The sequence below is a fragment of the Taurulus bubalis genome (assembly GCF_910589615.1).
Source record: "Taurulus bubalis genome assembly, chromosome: 2".
Classification (NCBI taxonomy): Eukaryota; Metazoa; Chordata; class Actinopteri; order Perciformes; family Cottidae; genus Taurulus; species Taurulus bubalis.
In genome coordinates this window covers 14,643,481-14,662,621 of record NC_136590.1, presented here as the reverse complement: position 1 = coordinate 14,662,621, position 19,141 = coordinate 14,643,481, and the positions used below count along the sequence as shown (strand labels likewise).

The 19,141-nt window shown below is 38.7% G+C and overlaps 1 protein-coding gene across 1 annotated transcript; it reads left to right on the top strand.

The window, feature by feature from the left end:
- Window positions 1–4,874: 4,874 nt before the first annotated feature.
- Window positions 4,875–6,176, top strand: kcnj12a (potassium inwardly rectifying channel subfamily J member 12a; the record flags this gene model as incomplete). The annotated part of the gene is made up of 1 exon (XM_079235813.1): window positions 4,875–6,176. The coding sequence occupies one exon, from the start codon at window positions 4,875–4,877 to the stop codon at window positions 6,174–6,176; it is 1,302 nt and encodes a 433-aa protein (XP_079091939.1).
- Window positions 6,177–19,141: the final 12,965 nt, after the last annotated feature.

Here is a 19,141-nt window from a genome sequence, read left to right as displayed (position 1 = left end):
AAAATTGCTCAAATTCCACGACTATTCATTGAATGTAAACACCACACATTAAAGCTGGAAGTCTGAATATTTCTTTTCAAAGCCACTGTGCAGAGTCAAAACAACAAATAATATATTACTGATCATATGCACAGTATTTAGCTTCATTACAGCAGTAAAGTTTTTCTGCAGAATGTGGATAAACACAATAGTTTAAATTATATAGATTTCTCCAGCCCACGACTCTCAAGCAGGTTTAATCACCTTTCATCTTTAGCATAGATTTTGAAATGGCCAAGAAGGCCATGGCTGTCGATATCAGGTTGTGATATTGGCAGGCGCCCAAACAAACAAACTTATAGAAATGTAGAAGGCGGACAAAGACGAGCATTACAAGCAATCAGTTGAAGCAAAACTTGAATCCTGAATTTACCAGTGAAGTTTGAATCTACACTAACGGCAGATTATTCTCCACATTAACATCAGAGCTTGCTCACCAAGAACATGAAATTAATAGAAAATGCACCAAAGATCCTAGAGTGTTTCTGCTCTATTCTTTATGTTTCTCATCATCCTAAACTGAATAACAGGTTTATTGACTAAGAATCAGACAAAATAAGCAATTTCAGAAAACCGATATTAGATCTGGTAAACTGTGATGGGAATTTGTCAGTACTTTGTAGATTTGATGTACTAATTAATGACAAAAACATATTCAATAGACAATAACAATCATTATATGTTCAGGCCTGGACGAATCAAAACATTCAGCCAATGTAAACAAGCACTCATTTCTGCTCTACATCTTCCCTAATCAACTTCAACTTACACCTTGATAATAAATGCATTTGTTAGCACTTAATCACTTTGTATGCCCCTAATTATCCTGAGAGTGTTTTATCAGATAACTAACCATGGCTCGTGATTTAGAATAATATTACTGGAGGACAGACATGAGCAGGTATCAATGGATGAATGTGTTGCTTTGGGTACTGCACTTTTCTATCAGTGTATAAAGAAATCCCTAATGTGAGGGTACAAAAGAGACAGAGGATGAAGAGGACAAAGATTTATGCAGAATAGCCTGACAGTTCAATTACCTCACCCTGCTTTTCATCTCAGCTTAGTTCGGTTTGATTTACTTTTATGATCCAAAAGGGATATTTAGCAAGCACACTGAAATCATAAAATATAACACATCCACAAAAAAGGCACAATATCACATCAAACACATGGACTACAACAAATACATCGTCTTGCATAACTGTATGTAGAATATCTAGCAGTACAGTGTTTAAAGTAAGCTATCTAAGCGTGTGAGCTCTAACCAACAGGTGCCGCTTTAAATTGGAAATTACAGAGTTTAGGTTAAATATGGGCGATTCAGCCTTTGTGAATGAAGTAATTAAAAAACTGCACAAATAAAGATCAAAATAGCCCAGTGAGAAGCTTACATGTGGGAATGATCAATCAAAGGAAACCAGGTGTTTGAGTGGAGAAAAGAAAGTACAGGTGCAGCGAGCAAAAAAACGACAGATTTTGTTCTACATAATATACCAGATGTTAAAACAATGCGAAAAGGTGACTCAGTTCTTTATGAACACCTCTATCTAAGACCACCTGAGAAGGCATCTTAGCACAGGGGATGGCCTCTACACCAAGTCTAACAGCTTCCAGGGTTGCTTACTGTCTTCTACTGTCTTCTAACTTTCATCTCTTTGTCTAACAGTTGAATCACGAACAGCCTTCAAATTGACAAATTTTCAATTATTGCGTTATATCTGAAAATAACAACCACAAAAAACATTGATCTTGTTCCTAAAACATAGTGTCAATCAGACAACATTTCTGCATGGTGAAGTGGTGTTACTTTCTATAGGAAAATACCTGAAGGTTACTTGAGACGGGATGAGTTCTGCGTGGTGAGCTATAGGAAAATACAATGACACCTGAGCCTCGGCTCTTCCTTCACAATAGCCTTGGGAGGTGGGCTAGGATCGTGAGCTCAGTTTCCTGCAAGCTTCTCTTAAGATGAAGTACCCTATCCTGCTCCACGTCATTGTTCCTCCAAATCTCTTCAATTATTTTGCACATCCAATTATTCATTCTATTGAACTTAATCATCTGCAGGATTATCGTCACCCCTAGTCACTCCTCTTAACTCCCCAGGAACACATCCAGCAGACAAGGTCACAAAAGGATTTTTATGAAATGATTGGCTGAGGTAAAATCACTTTCTCTGTCCTGACTTATGAATCAAAGATGCATGTATTCTAAAATCCAGGATAAAATTGTTTGAACTGCGAGACAAGATCAAAAATATGAATACAATAATATGCACAAATGGCCTCACTCTGAGCTGTCATTCTACGAAGCTTGTTGTGCAATATTTGCATGGTGGTGCAGTATTAAAGGCCTTAACTTTGATCCCAATACAAACAAAAAGGTCGTCGCACGACCACAATTCAAAACACAGGATTGAAATCTGCTATCGCTTTCCCACTGATTGACGTCTCTCTCAGTACAAAGACTAAACCCTTTTAATTAACAGCCGCAGTAGGCTTCTATCTAGTTGTTGTCATTTGTTTGTTTCCATGATTAAAAAAAACGTAATTTGTGGGTAATAGCAGGTTCTAATCCTGTGTTTTCAATTTTGGCGCTACCCTTTTGCTTGAATTAAAAAATACAGACTAATTACAGGTTCAATAACATTGGTAAAAACAGCACTAAAGCAGATGTATATTTACCAAAAAATGCTTATTTTGTATCCATACGACCAGCCTTTTCATTAAATATATGCTCTATGTGTAATTAATATGATTAAAGAACTACAGATTGATTATTTACCGTCTAATTCATTTGAATTAAGGCAGTTTAGATTCATAGCTATTCAGCTGTCACTAGCAGTTAACTGTCAGTCTAAAAAAGCCCGCACTAATATTAAGAAAGGATGAGACAATCTAGTTCGGTTGACATTTTTACAGATGTGAGATGAGCGGATGAGGATTACTATTTTAAGCATTAACAGCTGTGCTCTTTTGGGAATGTAGTGTGATATTGTTAAAAGGCAAAAAGAGCCTTCAGGAGTATAAAAATAGAACATAACATTTAGCTACAGTATATTATACTGATACAGGTATGTGTTTGACCTCAAAGAGACAATTTTTAGATTGTGCATGAGGTAATTTGGCTCCAGATCAGGAGAACTTCCACCTGAAAGAGTGTAAGTGAGGATGGATTTAGTGTGAGTGTGCGGCAGACGGCAGGGCACCCGGGATTTGGGATCGCACATGAGTGAACTGTCAAGTCTTCAGGGCCCAAATCAGGCCAGTAGACACAGAACGGATGTGGCCAGGCGACAAAAGCTGTCTGCACCCAGAAGGGCCTCAGTGGGCAAAACTCCTTGATCCTGAGGCTCAACATCCAACGCAGTGACCAGGTTATCTGTCGACCGACCGAGACAATCATTTCTCAGCTGCACTGACTTAATGTAGGTTCATACCGTTCCAGACTAACATTTTGACACATACAGTATTAAGTGTGTTGTATGCAGAATCTTGTATTTTTTGTGTAAGCTAAAGTACCAGTATGTAATTACAATAGATACGTAATACAGGGCATTGCACAGGGGAGAAATCTACTATCGGCTTGTATAAGGGCACCATGGGAAGGTGCTATAAATTGGCTGCATCCTCACAACATGATTAATAATACTGGAAATTGTACAGAATGGGGTCAAATAAATAGTCCTTCACATCCCCCATTCCTGTATGCAGCATCTGGAATGTCCACGGAGTCAGTGGCACACATACAAGTCCCCTCGGAGTATATTTAAGTACTCACACACGCACAAACCAGTCTACTCCCTGAACAAAAGTATTGTAGTGAAAGGACAATGACAAACTTAAGATCACAACAGAAATAGAGGCGCACAGATTGTCTGTTGAATATGTGATGACTGCATGGCTTGCTGCTGGTAATATAAATACAAGAAAGAGTGCTAAAACTAACATGTGCTAGCCGTCTCTATCACTGCTAGGCCTGAAATATGACAGCCCTCCTAATTTCATAAAACACCTAACCAGATATGAGAAATGACTCACATGATGGCCATTTTTTTCATTACAGAATAATAAACATCTGTTAGGTGACTTAGTTTGTCTCCACTGCCAACCGTCTAATTTGAAAGAGAAAAGCACAGGAAAAGCCATGTGACAGAAGTGGATCTGCTGTGAGACCAGCTCTTCACTTACACAGCCGACATCAAAAGACATGAGGACCCTTCAGTGAGGACCAATTGGATTTTGAGTCGTGATGTTTAAAGAGAGCAAGATGGCGAGGGGCAGGAGTGTGAATTAACTGCATTATAGATACTGACACTATAAACCTTGTACAGAGAAGTGAGACAGGGAAAAGAGTGACCTAATAACACGTAACAATGTTTACTGTAACTGTTAATACATTTATCACATTCCTTATTGTTTCCTATCATATGAAATATCAGACTTTGCATTTATCAGAAGCTGGTCCCCAGTAGACTTACTGCATTAGGGAACAAGAATACTTAGAATAAACACACATATTACATTAAATAGATGGTAAAATCAGTCATATATCAAAAATGTAAATCAAGTAAATCTAATGCAGGTATCTAGAATGCGTTGACTGCGTATGTGATTGCATGTATGGTGTGATTTCACCATTGTGTCACAGAAAGAAGCTCACTTTGTTTTCTTCTCCTGACATTCTCTACAGGGATTGGATTAAAGCTCAAGACCTCCACCCAGCTGCCTGTCTATGACTCACTAAAATGCAACTTAGCCAGTGATCAAGCTGTGAGGGGCCTCGATCGCTCCCTCTGCACTGACCCTGCAGCTGGAGGCGCCGCCAGGAGCATGAGTGTGGGAAGAATCAATCGCTACAGCATTGTGTCATCTGAGGAAGAGGGCCTCCGCCTCACTACCATGCATGGTATGAACGGCTTTGGCAATGGCAAGATCCACACACGCCGCAAGTGCCGCAACCGCTTCGTCAAAAAGAATGGCCAGTGCAATGTGCAGTTTGCCAATATGGAAGATAAGTCGCAGCGCTACATGGCCGACATCTTCACCACATGTGTTGATATTCGCTGGCGATGGATGCTGTTAGTCTTCACTCTTGTGTTTGTTGTCTCCTGGCTGGCCTTTGGCTTAGCCTTTTGGGTCATTGCTTTGCTGCACGGAGATCTGGACAACCCCGCCGGAGATGACAACTTCACTCCTTGTGTCCTCCAGGTCAATGGATTCGTGGCTGCCTTTCTATTTTCCATTGAAACACAGTCTACCATAGGTTATGGCTATCGCTGTGTGACTGAAGAGTGCCCAGTGGCTGTCTTCATGGTGGTCTTCCAGTCCATAGTGGGTTGCATCATTGACTGCTTTATGATTGGCGCCATCATGGCCAAGATGGCGAGGCCTAAGAAGCGAGCACAAACACTGTTGTTTAGCCACAATGCTCTCATTGCCATGCGGGATGGAAAGCTGTGCCTAATGTGGAGGGTGGGGAACCTTCGAAAGAGCCACATTGTAGAGGCCCATGTTAGGGCACAGCTCATCAAACCTCGGATCACTGATGAGGGGGAATACATTCCTCTAGACCAGATAGACATTAATGTGGGCTTTGATAAAGGTCTGGACAGAATTTTCTTGGTTTCACCCATCACTATTCTCCATGAGATAGATGAGGAGAGCCCCCTGTTTGGGATTGGCAAACAGGACCTAGAGACAGCAGACTTTGAGATTGTCGTCATCTTGGAGGGGATGGTTGAAGCAACCGCCATGACCACACAGGCTCGAAGCTCCTACTTGGCCTCTGAGGTTCTTTGGGGTCACCGTTTCGAGCCAGTCTTGTTTGAGGAGAAGAACGTGTACAAGGTGGATTACTCTCACTTTCACAAAACCTACGAGGTGCCGTCCACCCCCCGCTGCAGTGCCAAGGACATGGTTGAGAACAAGTTCTTAGTCCCAAGCTCTAACTCTTTCTGCTATGAAAATGAGCTGGCCTTCCTAAGCCGCGATGATGGAGAGGAGGATGTAGGTGGTGGTAGCAGGGTACTGGCGAACCTCAGTCCAGACAGGAACAGCCGACATGAGTTTGAACGCTTACAGCCCACCAGGACGCTGGATCAAAGGTCATATCGTAGAGAGTCGGAAATATGACCTCGACAAATTGACCCTGGACCAACTTTCAATAACTCTATCCAAGGGTGAAATGCAGAACAATGCAAAGTGCCATAGGAAAAGCTGACTACTGTGAAAGTTTGGAAAATAAATAAGACCACAGTAAAAGGGACACGGGAAAAAGCAAGAGTACACAGCTTAGAAATTGTGGTAAGGAATGTCTACAATCAAGGAAAAGGGAAAGACCTTCTTCCTGAATGGAAACTTGAATCTTTTTTCACATTGTCATTTTGAGTTAAGAGTGTTCAATGATAGCGCATCAAAAACTATAACAGAACCTTATAATCACATTTTAGGTGTAAATACATTGCTTAGGTAAGTTATGTTTTGTGTGAAGTATCAGTTTCCCAAAAAAATAAGAAGTAATTATTTCCACTTGATCTTGGGCACAAATAATAGTGTTACAAGGCTTCTCTTGAGCTCTCCTCTGATTGCTGTAATGTACTGGACCTGCGTTCAGTGACACGTTGAAAATGTGTGCACTGTAGCATTCAGATGCAACAAGCCGTGATAAAACATCTGACCATGAGCCACTGAGAACAACATAATTCAACACCTTCATTTATGTATCGATCTGATCCCAAAATCTATCATTTTAGGCAAAATTGATTGAACTATGAAGAATATATCTGAATATATTGAACAGAAATTCAATGGTATGAAGCATCACTGTTTGTAATCTCTTAGTGCCTCATATTTCAACCATATCTAAACCACCAAAATTATGATTTGGTTGCACTGGGCAACACATGTCATCTTCAAACATTGATAAGTCAGATAAAACAAAACAAAAGCACAAATGGAGGACAACTGTCCTACTACATTTTGTAGTTATCATGTCTGCAAGATAAAGGTTGCAATATCCAATTTGTATTGATTGAATAAAACTGAATAGCAGCAATTTGTAAGATGCACCTTAAAGTGTTTTACTTGCACAACTTGAAAAAAATCGTATCTACTAAGTTAAACTAAAACCTGTATTTTGGTTGTTTTCTTCCAGATGGAAATTCAGACTGTAACAAACTGGCAAACATTTATATCCTTTAAATTGACACTTAATATTGTTGTCCTCTTTAAAAATTAATCTATGCATATTGTTAACAGTATCAGGGGAGATACATCCTATAGATTAATTATTATGTCATGACATTAATTAATTAATACCTAGGGCTGAGCTTGATAAAAGAAAACAAATCATAAACTGAATTTCTAAAAGTAGCTGTTACATTTATCAATCAGTCAATGAATCATCTATTTGACAAAAGTTAAAAATCAATTTATAGCCAAACTTTCATATATCGCTAATACCTTTAAAATGTACACAGGAAGAATGCAAGAATGCCAACAAGCACCCATTCCAAATAAGAGGACGCGTGAATGTGTTCAACACTTTGCGTTATGTTCATAAGGTAGTAGTCGTCCAAACGTGCTGGCCAATTTACAGCAGCCGGCCCAACATTTCTATTCATTTTACATCTGAAGTGGGTACATTTAGATGCTCTTTATATTATTAATAACAGAGTCAATCTCTGTTTGAAACTTTACCTGGTCTATAGAGAAAATATTATTTAATAATGATATGACAAATGTATCCTTAACAAAAAATAAATAATGTGTGCAATACAAAGTTTGACCAAAAATGGTTATCACCCTCATTGCTGTCTGAACAGATATACATGAGTAGCAGTAAAAGAAAGAGAAAATAGCTCCCTCCTTCATTTTTTATATTAATTCCTCTGGCATTTACAAACATTATATAATGTAAATGCATTTTTAGCATAGAGTTAATACACTGGACCAAGGTTGAATAGAAGCAATAAAAACTAAAGCACATCTTTCTGAATACATTTTAGTAGGCATGTCCTGATTCTCTTGTAATATATATGTGTAATTATTGATTCCCAGATAACAAGTGGAAGGCAAGGAGGAGAAGGACCCTGCATTCTTTCGCTTATTGTATTCGTATGCATACAAGTTCTCAGATTTGATACCAAAGTAATGAGTGTAGCTCAGTCTTAAATTTGGGAGTGATTGTTCCCAATGTAATCTTCCAAAAAACAGTTTAGACTGATCTTGAGAAATGGTTCGTCATATTCAGTGTCCAGTTTTCAAATAGTCTCTCTGAATTTACATTATTTTGAAATATTTGCCACTAATTAAAGTTAAAACCAAATCAACACAATATTTTAGTTGTAGTTACAGATTCGATCAGTTGCAAGTAGTTTAAGAGTCCAAATTATTATGCATGATAACTTTTTTCTTTGGCATGGACAATGGCATTTAAAAAAAGATCCCTTATTGTAGATGCCAGAATGCTTCACTCACACCTAAACATGTTAATGTTTGTATCACAAAATAGTGTTTATCAAGTCCAGCATATCTATTACCTCACTAAAACGTGGACGTCATGTGTTGAGAAGGAAACCTATAGGATATGGACATGAACATATAGAAGATAACCATAAAATGGTCATTATGTTGGTCACAATGACTAATATTTTCCTAATAGTCATTTAACTCAGTATATTATATTTCTAGGTTATATGTTGTTTTTTAGAACATTGTGGGATGTAGTAAAATATAAAGAGCATGTTTTGGCAAATAAGTGAAGCGTTCTTTACCCAGCCCAAAATATTTATTATGACTATTGCCTTCTGGGAAGGTTCTATACACAGATGTGTGAAGCCTCTGCACCTCACAGTGGCAAAAAAGCATTTCTACTGAATAATTGTTTTGCAGATTGTTTTAGCTTTGATGATGCCCACCTCAGCCCTTAAAAAAGAAACACACACAATTGTTTTAGCTAAACATACAGGTTTCTAGTGTAAAAAGCATAGTATCATAAAAAGTATAATAGCGAACAGGAGGCTGAACAACCTGCTTATTTTTATACAAAGTTCTTTTTGATAGAATACCGCAATCAATATTTATCTGTTTTTATTAAGTACTTCAATGAAATCACTAATGAGAGGCAAAAATATGATTCTTGTCTCACTTCTCAATGATTTGATTTCTGTTGTTTCATTTCAGCACAGAGCCTCATGATTTAACAGGTATTTCTCTTAAAGGGATGATTGGAAAAACTTTTGACCTCTGTAGAAGTCTTCCTATGTCCAGCAAATTGTCTACTGGGCTTTTGATTTGAATTCAAAGTCATTTAAATTATTGAATTAAAAACTAACTGTGAAAAAAGGTTGTTTTCATCTCTTTTGTTGAGTGCTCCACCAGTCATGGGCTGTATTGATATCAATAAGTACAGACTTCGGACATCCTCAAGATTGAGTAATGAATGGCTGAAGTGTTAGCTGTGGTAGTAATACATCATCACGAGTGGGGGTAAGGGGGGGACCAAGAATTAAGTCACCACAGTCAGATGACTTCCTGGTCTGGAGACAATTATTAGAGAAGGCTCATGAATTATTCACTGTGACACAAAAAAAAAAAAAAGCGGCCAGGGGCCTTTTGGCCCCACTGAACTGGGCATGAGGCCTGCGGCTGACTTTGCCAGATCAATGGAGTAACAACACATGAGAGATCATTAATACTCTACTACCTCATAACTGAGGAAACCTTATTGTTTTTAAGCATTCAATTGGACTGTGCCTCAGCAGGAATAACACAGGCATAACGAATAAAATTAATGACGGCTGAATTCTATTAAGCTGCTTTAGTTTTAGGGTCCTGGTGTCATGAATGCTGGCCCACTGTCACAGCATACTTGAATACTACCGAGCCATCGTTAATGTAATTAGTAACACCTGTGTATTTCCTACGATGACCAGTAAAAACACATTCTGTTAAAAAAAAAACCTATTGCACCGTATAACTGCACATTTAGATTTAACGTTGCCGCTATCGTCTGACGATGATTTAGCTTTAGTTTTAAAATGAGCTTGTAAACTACAACCTGGTCGTACATGTCGTCTCTCAATGTCAGCCGAGCGTCTCGAGTAAACAATTAGCAGCTCAAGGAAACAAAAGGTTTGGGCCAGGGGCGTTTCTAGGATTGAAGGAAAGGGGGGGCTTAGCCCCTAGGGCATTGGCATGTGTGCGCGCTGTGGAGGCTCCACAGCACGCACACAAACAGTGGAGCCCATTTGGGGCCGCGGATATCCATTGTTTCAAACAGTTCATAGATTGGTTCTATCAGAAAGAGTGTGATTTGCTCTGTAGTTTTGCTTGCATTCATTCATATGATAATAGAAGAGACAGAATTCCAGGGTGATAGTGAACACAAATATGAACTTTTCTCAAATAACGAAAGAGAAATACTTTTCCGCTTGTAAAGGAAAGACGGATAAACTAGCTTTCATATCCGCGTCACTCCCAAATCCAATTGATGGAGAATGGACCTGACAGTGTCAACTTTTGAGTTGTTTACTTCTTTTATTTTGAGCAGAAGGGAATAAGATTTTGATCAACATTTACATATATTTTGTTGTCTGTGTAGTTTTTACAAACCAGTGATATGTTATGCTCATTTGGACACTATCACTGAGATAAAGATGAACTAGTTCAGTGTCAAATATACCATTCAATAGAAGAAAAAACATGAATAACGAAAATAAGTACATCTTAATTATCGAATGATAAATATTATATAATGGTACTCCTTGGTATAGTTTACTGTTCAAGGGTGTTGTTAGGCCCTCCGCTGCGCGTCGGGCAAACCCTTGAACAGTACATTATTGTAGACACAGTACTGTCTCGAATACCTTATTGCTTTTAAAATACGGTTACCTGCGACTTTATAAATAGTTATAGTAAGCTCCTTTTCAGCACAAAATAGTTGTAGCGACCAAACGTGTATCGCATTTAAGCGACAGAGAAAATACTGTACTGACCAGGCCGGTTGGAAGCAGGGCTGAGGATGACACGCAGCCACCGATGTCTTTTCTCCGTCATTTTTCTCCTCCATGATGTTTAGAGAACTTGTCTCGCGTCAGGAAATTACCAACGTAATTATCTCTCACTGGAAATTATCACGATTTTGTGATCAAACCCTTTTCATTCCTCATCTTAGTTTCTGGTTTTATGCACTCGCTCCCCGCTAACTAGTCTGCTCTCAGAGCGTTATCTGCTCTGCTCTCCTGATTGTGAGCCGTACCAACGTTTGACTGTACAGCAGGTACAGGGACCACAAATACATTATTCACCGCTGACATTCTCATCAAAAGTCATTCCCCCCAAAATATCAAAGTTTACACGAAACATGTTTGGTAACTGTCAAGCTTGAAATGACAACTAACGGTCACACAATTTAAATCTACCTGTTATTTTAAGTGCGCACTGATATGGAACGCTCTAAATGTAAACAGGCTGTACAGTACTTTATGGCTGAATAAAGCACACCCCGTGACTCACTCTCATCAGAATGCTTGATTTGATCTACCCGTATTATAATTGGAGCTAAACTCCTCGGTATAGTCCTGCTGTCTTTGATGAGAGACGTTGCTTGGCAGAGTGAGAAAGCCAGTGCAGCAGCCTTCCCAAGGTCCTAGTGCCCTATGGTCAAGTATGATGATAGGCTATTGGATTGTAATTTGAAGTGAGAAAACATACAAACCAGAACACACGCACATATGTAGCATTTTAGAGTTATAAACAACTTGTCCATGTGAGAAACAATAGTTTAATTTAATGACATCACCAAAATGAAAATAAAAATAAAATATATATATAATTTAAAAAATAAATAGCCAATGGATTCTGATTGAGCAGCGCCTAACTAATACAGGATATTTTTGGGCTGACACGACAATATTTGGAAGTAAAAACAAAACTGGTTATTAAAATCTAAATGATATATCAACTTATCAATTTCTAACATTTACACATGACTGAAAAAGAGATCTTTGATAAGGTTGGTTAACATTTATTGAGTAACGAAGTGGGACATTTTACAAAAATAAATCAACTGGTCAATTCTCTCTAGTTGAAAAACGACATAATGGCGACAGTTTCTAATTTACCGTAAGCGTATCGTTGTCATTTTTTTGTTACTTAAGGCCAACAAAGATACCAATCTGGGATTAGCTAGTATGGGCCCACAATATTGGCGCAGCTAACCCTCGTCATCTCTGCTGTACAGTAATTTGGTTTTCAAGTATAATATGGGATGAGAATAATGCTCATAACAATGTTTTCCAAAATATACCATTTATAGTTACAAATAAAACAGTATTTGTTAAATATACTGATATGAGCTCCTCCAAAGTATGACAGTGGGACTGCTTCCGCCTGCTTGGTTAACCACACTCTTATTCAAATGAGAATTTAAGTATGTAAAACACGTTCAAAATAATTTAACAACACTCTGGGTCATCTGGTTTAAAATCTTGTGTTTCTTTAACTCATCCACCTACCCTCCCTCGCCCTGTGTGTTGTTTTTTTCTGTCTAGGTCATCACAGTCAGCATTTTCTCTATTTTGTCTATTAATTAGGTGGAAGGAATAACACTGTAGTTACTTAAAAAGCCCGGTGCGTCTTACAGACTCAAAAGGGTGCTTTGTGCATCGGTGACATGACAAAGCGTTGGTATCCTTAAAGTAAAGACATGAAAGACGTATGCAAGTATCCGATCTGGCTAGTACAATGATGTCATTAGCACCACAGTACACATTTTTGACTGTTGATTTTATTTAACCTTTATTTAACCAGGGAGTCCCATTGAGATTAAAAATCTCTTTTTCGAGGGAGACCTGGCCAAGACAGGCAGCAGCATAAAAAACACAGTTATAGACAGAAAACACAGAACAAGACAAGTTAAAAGAAACTAAAAGCTAAGAGCTAAGAAACAGTGACGTAGAGTTAATTTAAGAAACATTTACATTTTTGGGAACATGCCTCTATTTCTTTCATTCGAGATTTAAAAGCAGTCAGTGATATTAGTTCCCTGAGCTTTAAAACATTCTGCAACATATTCCATGATGAGGGGGCAGAGAACCCAAAAGCCCTATTTCCCATATCCGTTCTGGCATTTGGAACAGTGAGCATAAAAAAGTCCAGAGATCGCAAAGAATATTGTCCGACACTTCTCTGGTTGATGCAAACACACAGGTAGCTTGGGAGCAGACCAAGGACTGCCTTATAAATAAGGGTGTACCAATGAGAGAGCCTACGGGTGGCCAAAGCAGGCCATCCTACCCGAGAGTATAACTCACAGTGATGAGTCAGAGCCTTACAGTTTGTAATGAACCGCAGCGAAGCATGGTAAGCTGCGTCCACCCTACGAAGACAGTTAGCAGAGGCATGCATATAAAGAAGATCACCATAGTCCAACACAGGTAAAAAAGCAGCAGTAACTAATCGCTTTTTTACATTATTGGAAAAGGACAGCTTATTTCGAAAATAAAAACCCAGCTTCAACCTCAACTTTTTCACCAGGTACTGTACATGTGGCTGAAAAGTGAGGGAGTCATCAATCAGAATACCCAGATATTTATAAGAGTCAACGACCTCTATTTCACTCCCTTCAAGAGTGACCACCGAGGGGATATTCTGTGGCCTACTCCGACTGTTTGAAAACAACATAAGTTTAGTCTTATCTGTATTTAAAACAAGTTTCAGTTGAAAAAGGGTATCTTGAACAACATTAAAAGCATTTTGCAGGAGATCGATTGCCTGCACAAGGGTTGACGCACAGCAATATATCACAGTGTCATCCGCATAGAAGTGACAGTTAGCGTCCACCACATTTTGGCCCAGATTATTTATATAAATAGTAAATAAAAGTGGACCTAATACCGATCCTTGTGGCACACCTTTACAGATGGTAGCAATATCAGAGGATAGATCCTCATATCGGATGCACTGAGACCTATTCTCAAGGTAGCTCGTGAACCAAGCGACCGCTTGTTCCGAGAGTCCTGAGTTGAGGAGCCTCAGCCTTAAAACATCATGGTCAACTGTGTCAAATGCTTTGGAGAGATCAATAAACAGTGACGCACAATGTTGCTTCTTATCAAGAGCAACATAAATGTCATTGACCACTTTCAATGCAGCTGTAATAGTGCTATGCTTTTTCCTAAAGCCTGACTGGTAGGGTGATAAAATGGCATTGCTGTACAAGAACTCCTTAAGCTGCTTGCTCACAAGAGTTTCAAGAATTTTAGCAAGTGCAGATAAGTTAGATATTGGCCTTCAGTTATTTAAAATAGCTGGGTCACCACCTTTAAATAGTGGAAGAACAAAGGCCGATTTCCATTTCATTGGTATTTCGTTGTTTTTCATTGTCAGATTAAAAATATATGCAAGTGGCTCTGCAACAAAATCAGCAGCCAATTTTAAAAAGTAAGGGTCTATACAATCAGGCCCTGAAGGTTTCCTATGATCTAGGCTTTTTATGGCTTTATGAACTTCCTCCACAGAAAGTGGTGTAAAATTAAAAGGCTGACCAGTATACACTGGAACCCCAGTACAAGGTTTCACAGACCTTGTACAACAAGAGTCAAACAGAGAGCCAGAAGATATGAAGTGTGTGGTTGATGAATAATTCTAAAGTCTTTGCACGAGATCTGTGACCATCAGTCTTTTCTAAATAATTCAGGATGGGGTGTTTAAATCACCCACAGTGAGCGACAGATGTGGGATTAACATGCTGGCCACTGGAGGTGCTGAGCTCAGGCATTAGGTCTCAGCACTAACTGACCCTGGGATCATAGAGTCTACACTGGAAGCATTTGCCAAGTTGTATTATGTAACAGGGCCTGGGCAGTGTATATTAGGCTTTGTATGGCTTGGTGTCACACACATAAAGTAGAAGTGAAGCTTTCAGGATTAGTGGTGGGCCGTGGTAATGAGTGCCTAATGCATGACGGCATTATTCTAAGATTTTTCAAGTGTCACACGGGTTCTGGAGCTCAGAATTTGACTTCACTCTGAAAATGAGCCTGTTTTGATTGCTGTGATGTCAAACTGGTGTACTGTTTTAGCAGGATTAGATGCCAAGAGGTCCTGGATAATTAAGGGCATGTCAGGAAAAACTGCCCTGTAAATGAGATGGTTGCTAATCCCAAAGACAATTCATTCAGAAGGGGATGGGCAGCCTATTGGGATGGGTAAACTATGAGTTCAGTTACTTGAGTAATTCTCAGCAGGTAGAATGCCACTGGTGCTCCAGCCTTCACATTCATGGCTACGTAAAAAAAAAGTAGTGTGAAGCTGAGGAAGTTTCAACAAAAAAACAATATAAATTGTAATGTTGGAATTTAGTTTAATAGTTTATTTATTGTTTAGATAAAGATATATATATATATATATATATATATATATATATATATATATATATATATATATATATATATATATATATAGATAGATAGATAGATAGATAGATAGATAGATAGATAGATAGACAGATAGATAGATAGATAGATAGATAGATAGACAGACAGATAGATAGATAGATAGATAGATAGATAGATAGATAGATAGATAGATAGATAGATAGATAGATAGATAGATGATTTTTTTATTATTATTACGCAACAGCAAGTTGACACCCAAGATCCCTTGGGAATGTCTCTCCTGTGACTCCCAGGGAACAGTTGACTATGCCAGCTGGGGCCTGGACTCAAACATTTGCTCACATGGCATAAAACAAAAAGCATTACACCTAGAGAAGACTTTGGGAGCCAGTTAAATGATATGAAAGGATGCAGCAAGTAGCTTTACCGGGCTCCCTGTCAGCTAGCTCATATAGACTAGTTATAATTAATGCTGGAACAAACTCCCTGTAGCCTGAACTCTTGATGACAGTAAAATGAGGGGAAATCGTGCTGAAGGGGCTATATAAAGCTCTTCAGTGTCAAGCCGCATGTGGCTCTTTGGCCACACTTTCACCGCTAAAAGTTCTCCCTGTTAGTTCATGCGATAGCATCACTCAATCAAAGATACTTACTGGAGGCCTGAGGTCTATACTATTGTAACTACATCTTTTATGCATTGAAAATATGATCTACTACACAGGAATTCATGTACATGAATATATAAAGTGTTACAAACACTAAATCCACTTCAGTTTAAATCAAATATCATGTAATTCTGTTTTACACAATCCAAGTGCAAAGTGAATATGTTTTCACTAGATGTGGATAATGTAATCGGTCAAAAAAGTCCATTGTTATATGTATGTTTATTACTGAAGCAGATTTTGAAAGTCAAGATGTGTGCAAAACTCTCAAGTATGATATAATAATAGTTTAAAATTACTAAGTGAGTAACACATAGTACTGTATTAGGAGATCAATGACTGGTACATACTGAGGGATAAATTAACTGATTATATAAAGAGATACCGACTGTGTGTTGTTCTAAACACATCACAAGTGTCTCAAGTGAAATGGGAATTTATCCAGTAGCTGAGACATGTTTTGAAGTCTGTTGCCTAAATGGAAGAGACACAACAGCCTTGTCCTACACCCACACTTTTCGTCTTGTCAGATAAGCCAAGAGCCCACTGTGTTGTCTATTAGCTGTCAACAGTGCTCAAGTACACATCAAAAGTACACAGCAAATGTACAAGATTCTTAAAGACATCATCCGAGTACTTGAGCTTAAAAACATTGGGCTCTTTTAGAGAAGATATTTTGACATGTCACAGTAGGAAAAGTGTAAATAATGACTTCTAAAACCACATGAGAAGAGCCGACAACTCAGTTTTGAGAGAAGCTCGAGCTAATGTTTGCCAGCTGGGCTGTCTTTCAAAAATACTATTTATAAACTGTTTAAAGCCCAGCACATCCACACTTGGCTAAGTAGACCTTTGTACGCTACATATGGTACACATGATGTCACAGGGAAATAAGAGCGATGTCAATCAAGCATGTCCAAGCAGCTCACACTAGAGATCTAATTAGGCAAAACATTAATTGAAAACACCTGTGTGGGTGAGCCAGTGTTCTGTAGTTTTTTAAGAATTAAGTTAACAATATGACAATGTCCTCCCTTGACAAGGCTGCCATTTGGAGCATTAACCTGAGAAAGGGGTCATGTGCAGGATTAAAGATGGCGACACATTATGTGCCTTATCTTTGCTCGGTTACAGCAGGTGCCTTTAGTCTATCCTGATTCATGAAGCAACTTGAATGGACAACCTGAGGGGACATAAGGGGGCCACTCTCATTTCCTGGCTCTCAACCCTTGGTAATTATCTATGTGTGCCCAAAGGCCCTCAGTGTGCTTGAGAGAAGGACAGAAAGAAAGAGCACAATAGTGAAGTTATGAACAGATCTACTGTAACATAAAAAGTACAACAGCTCAGAGGCACAATCCATGACAAATTAGTTATACTTCTATTATTTCATAAAGATGATCCTCCTCTGCCTATCTGTGCAACATGTGGATGTTTAATGGGTATTCATTTCCCCTGACGGATTCAATAAATAGTTTGCACAAAAAACACAAGAAATACAATCCACATAGCTTCAGTATAATTGTATGGTGCTGCATGAGGAAGATAGATTTTGTGGAGCACAAAATACCAATAAAATAACATTTCGAGAACATCTCATTCAAAACAACACACAAATAATAAAATATAAAATCAACAGAGCATGTTGTGAACATTATCTTTCTTCTTTTAGACAAGTCTTTGAGAAAAGTATCCAGTGTAAGGTGATTTTGGGGAGCTTTGAGTACCAAACACTAAATGCCAGTAAGCTTTATTGAATTGGAATAGGCCACAGCCAATAGCTTCAAACTTAAACAAACCCCACAGTAACTGAGAAGAAAAATAGGAGTCAGCAAAACTGTGTCTGCCCCAGAAGTGAGGTCATGAGAAGAGACACAGAGCTGCGGCTACAGTCTCTCTTGTCTCCCCAAGGGTAGACTCAAATCTGTCAGCACCCTTCTCTAATGCAGCTCTCAGTGAATGGCAACCGGTAAAAGGTACTTTTTACTGCACCTCGCACCCCCTTCATCCCTAGCCTACCTACACTATGCCAGGAAGCATGATCATCTCTTGCTGGCTGGCATCACTCTGTCCCAGGACACACTTCTTGCTCCAGCCAGGACAACGTCTCCAGTGTCAGGCAGAATGAGGGTCTTTGTTAAGGCAGACTCAATACAGGACCTTCACTCGCAGAAGTAGTTGCTTGGTTTGATAAGGAGAAGAGTATCCCTTAACATGGTGAAGAACCGACTGCAAAAGTGGAAATGGGGACAGCTATAAAAACTTTGCAGACCATGAGTAGAGGCTTTTATATCAAACACCCTTTCCACAATTTCTTTATCAAAATGTGGTTTTCTTTTGTGAATACCTAGATTAGTTATAACAGTAATAATGTTTTGTAACCAGTCAATAAAGGTACCAATCCAAAACGTTCAATTGGACTTAGTCTCACATATCAAATTATACTACAACCCTGCTGTCTGCTATGTCTAGGCGCTTGAATGTTTTCAAGACAGTATCTTTTGCTTTTTTATTCCATCTCTAAGGTGTGACATAATAGACAAAAACCCTGTTGAAAAACAGTGAACTGACACCCCAAAAAAAAAGTAGCAAGCAGCAAGCAGCAAGTAGCAAGCAGTGAATCACACGGCTGGTTACATAAGCCAACAAAGCATTTCATTGTATCCTGTGGAAAAGATCATTTGTACCATTTGAAATAACGTTATGTTATCAACCCTAACCTGACAGCAATGACAGCTAACGTTATAATACGTTGTGTCTGAAGCTAGTTGACGTATATTAAGTTGGTAAAGTAGATGTGGGTTTTCTCAGCAAAATTAACTAGTTTGTGAAGTCATTTTGTAAGTACTTCTTCAGTTGGTTACTTTGGCATTTAGTTTTTAACCACTGGGTTTATTGGAGGATATATTTTCACTTTCAAGCTTTGTCTCTTGACTTTGTAAAGTGCGACATCTTGCGCTGTTCTCGGGTGATTACTCTGCCGCCGAGCATCGGATTGGCTCCCCTCTGTAACCAATCAGCGAGAAGAATA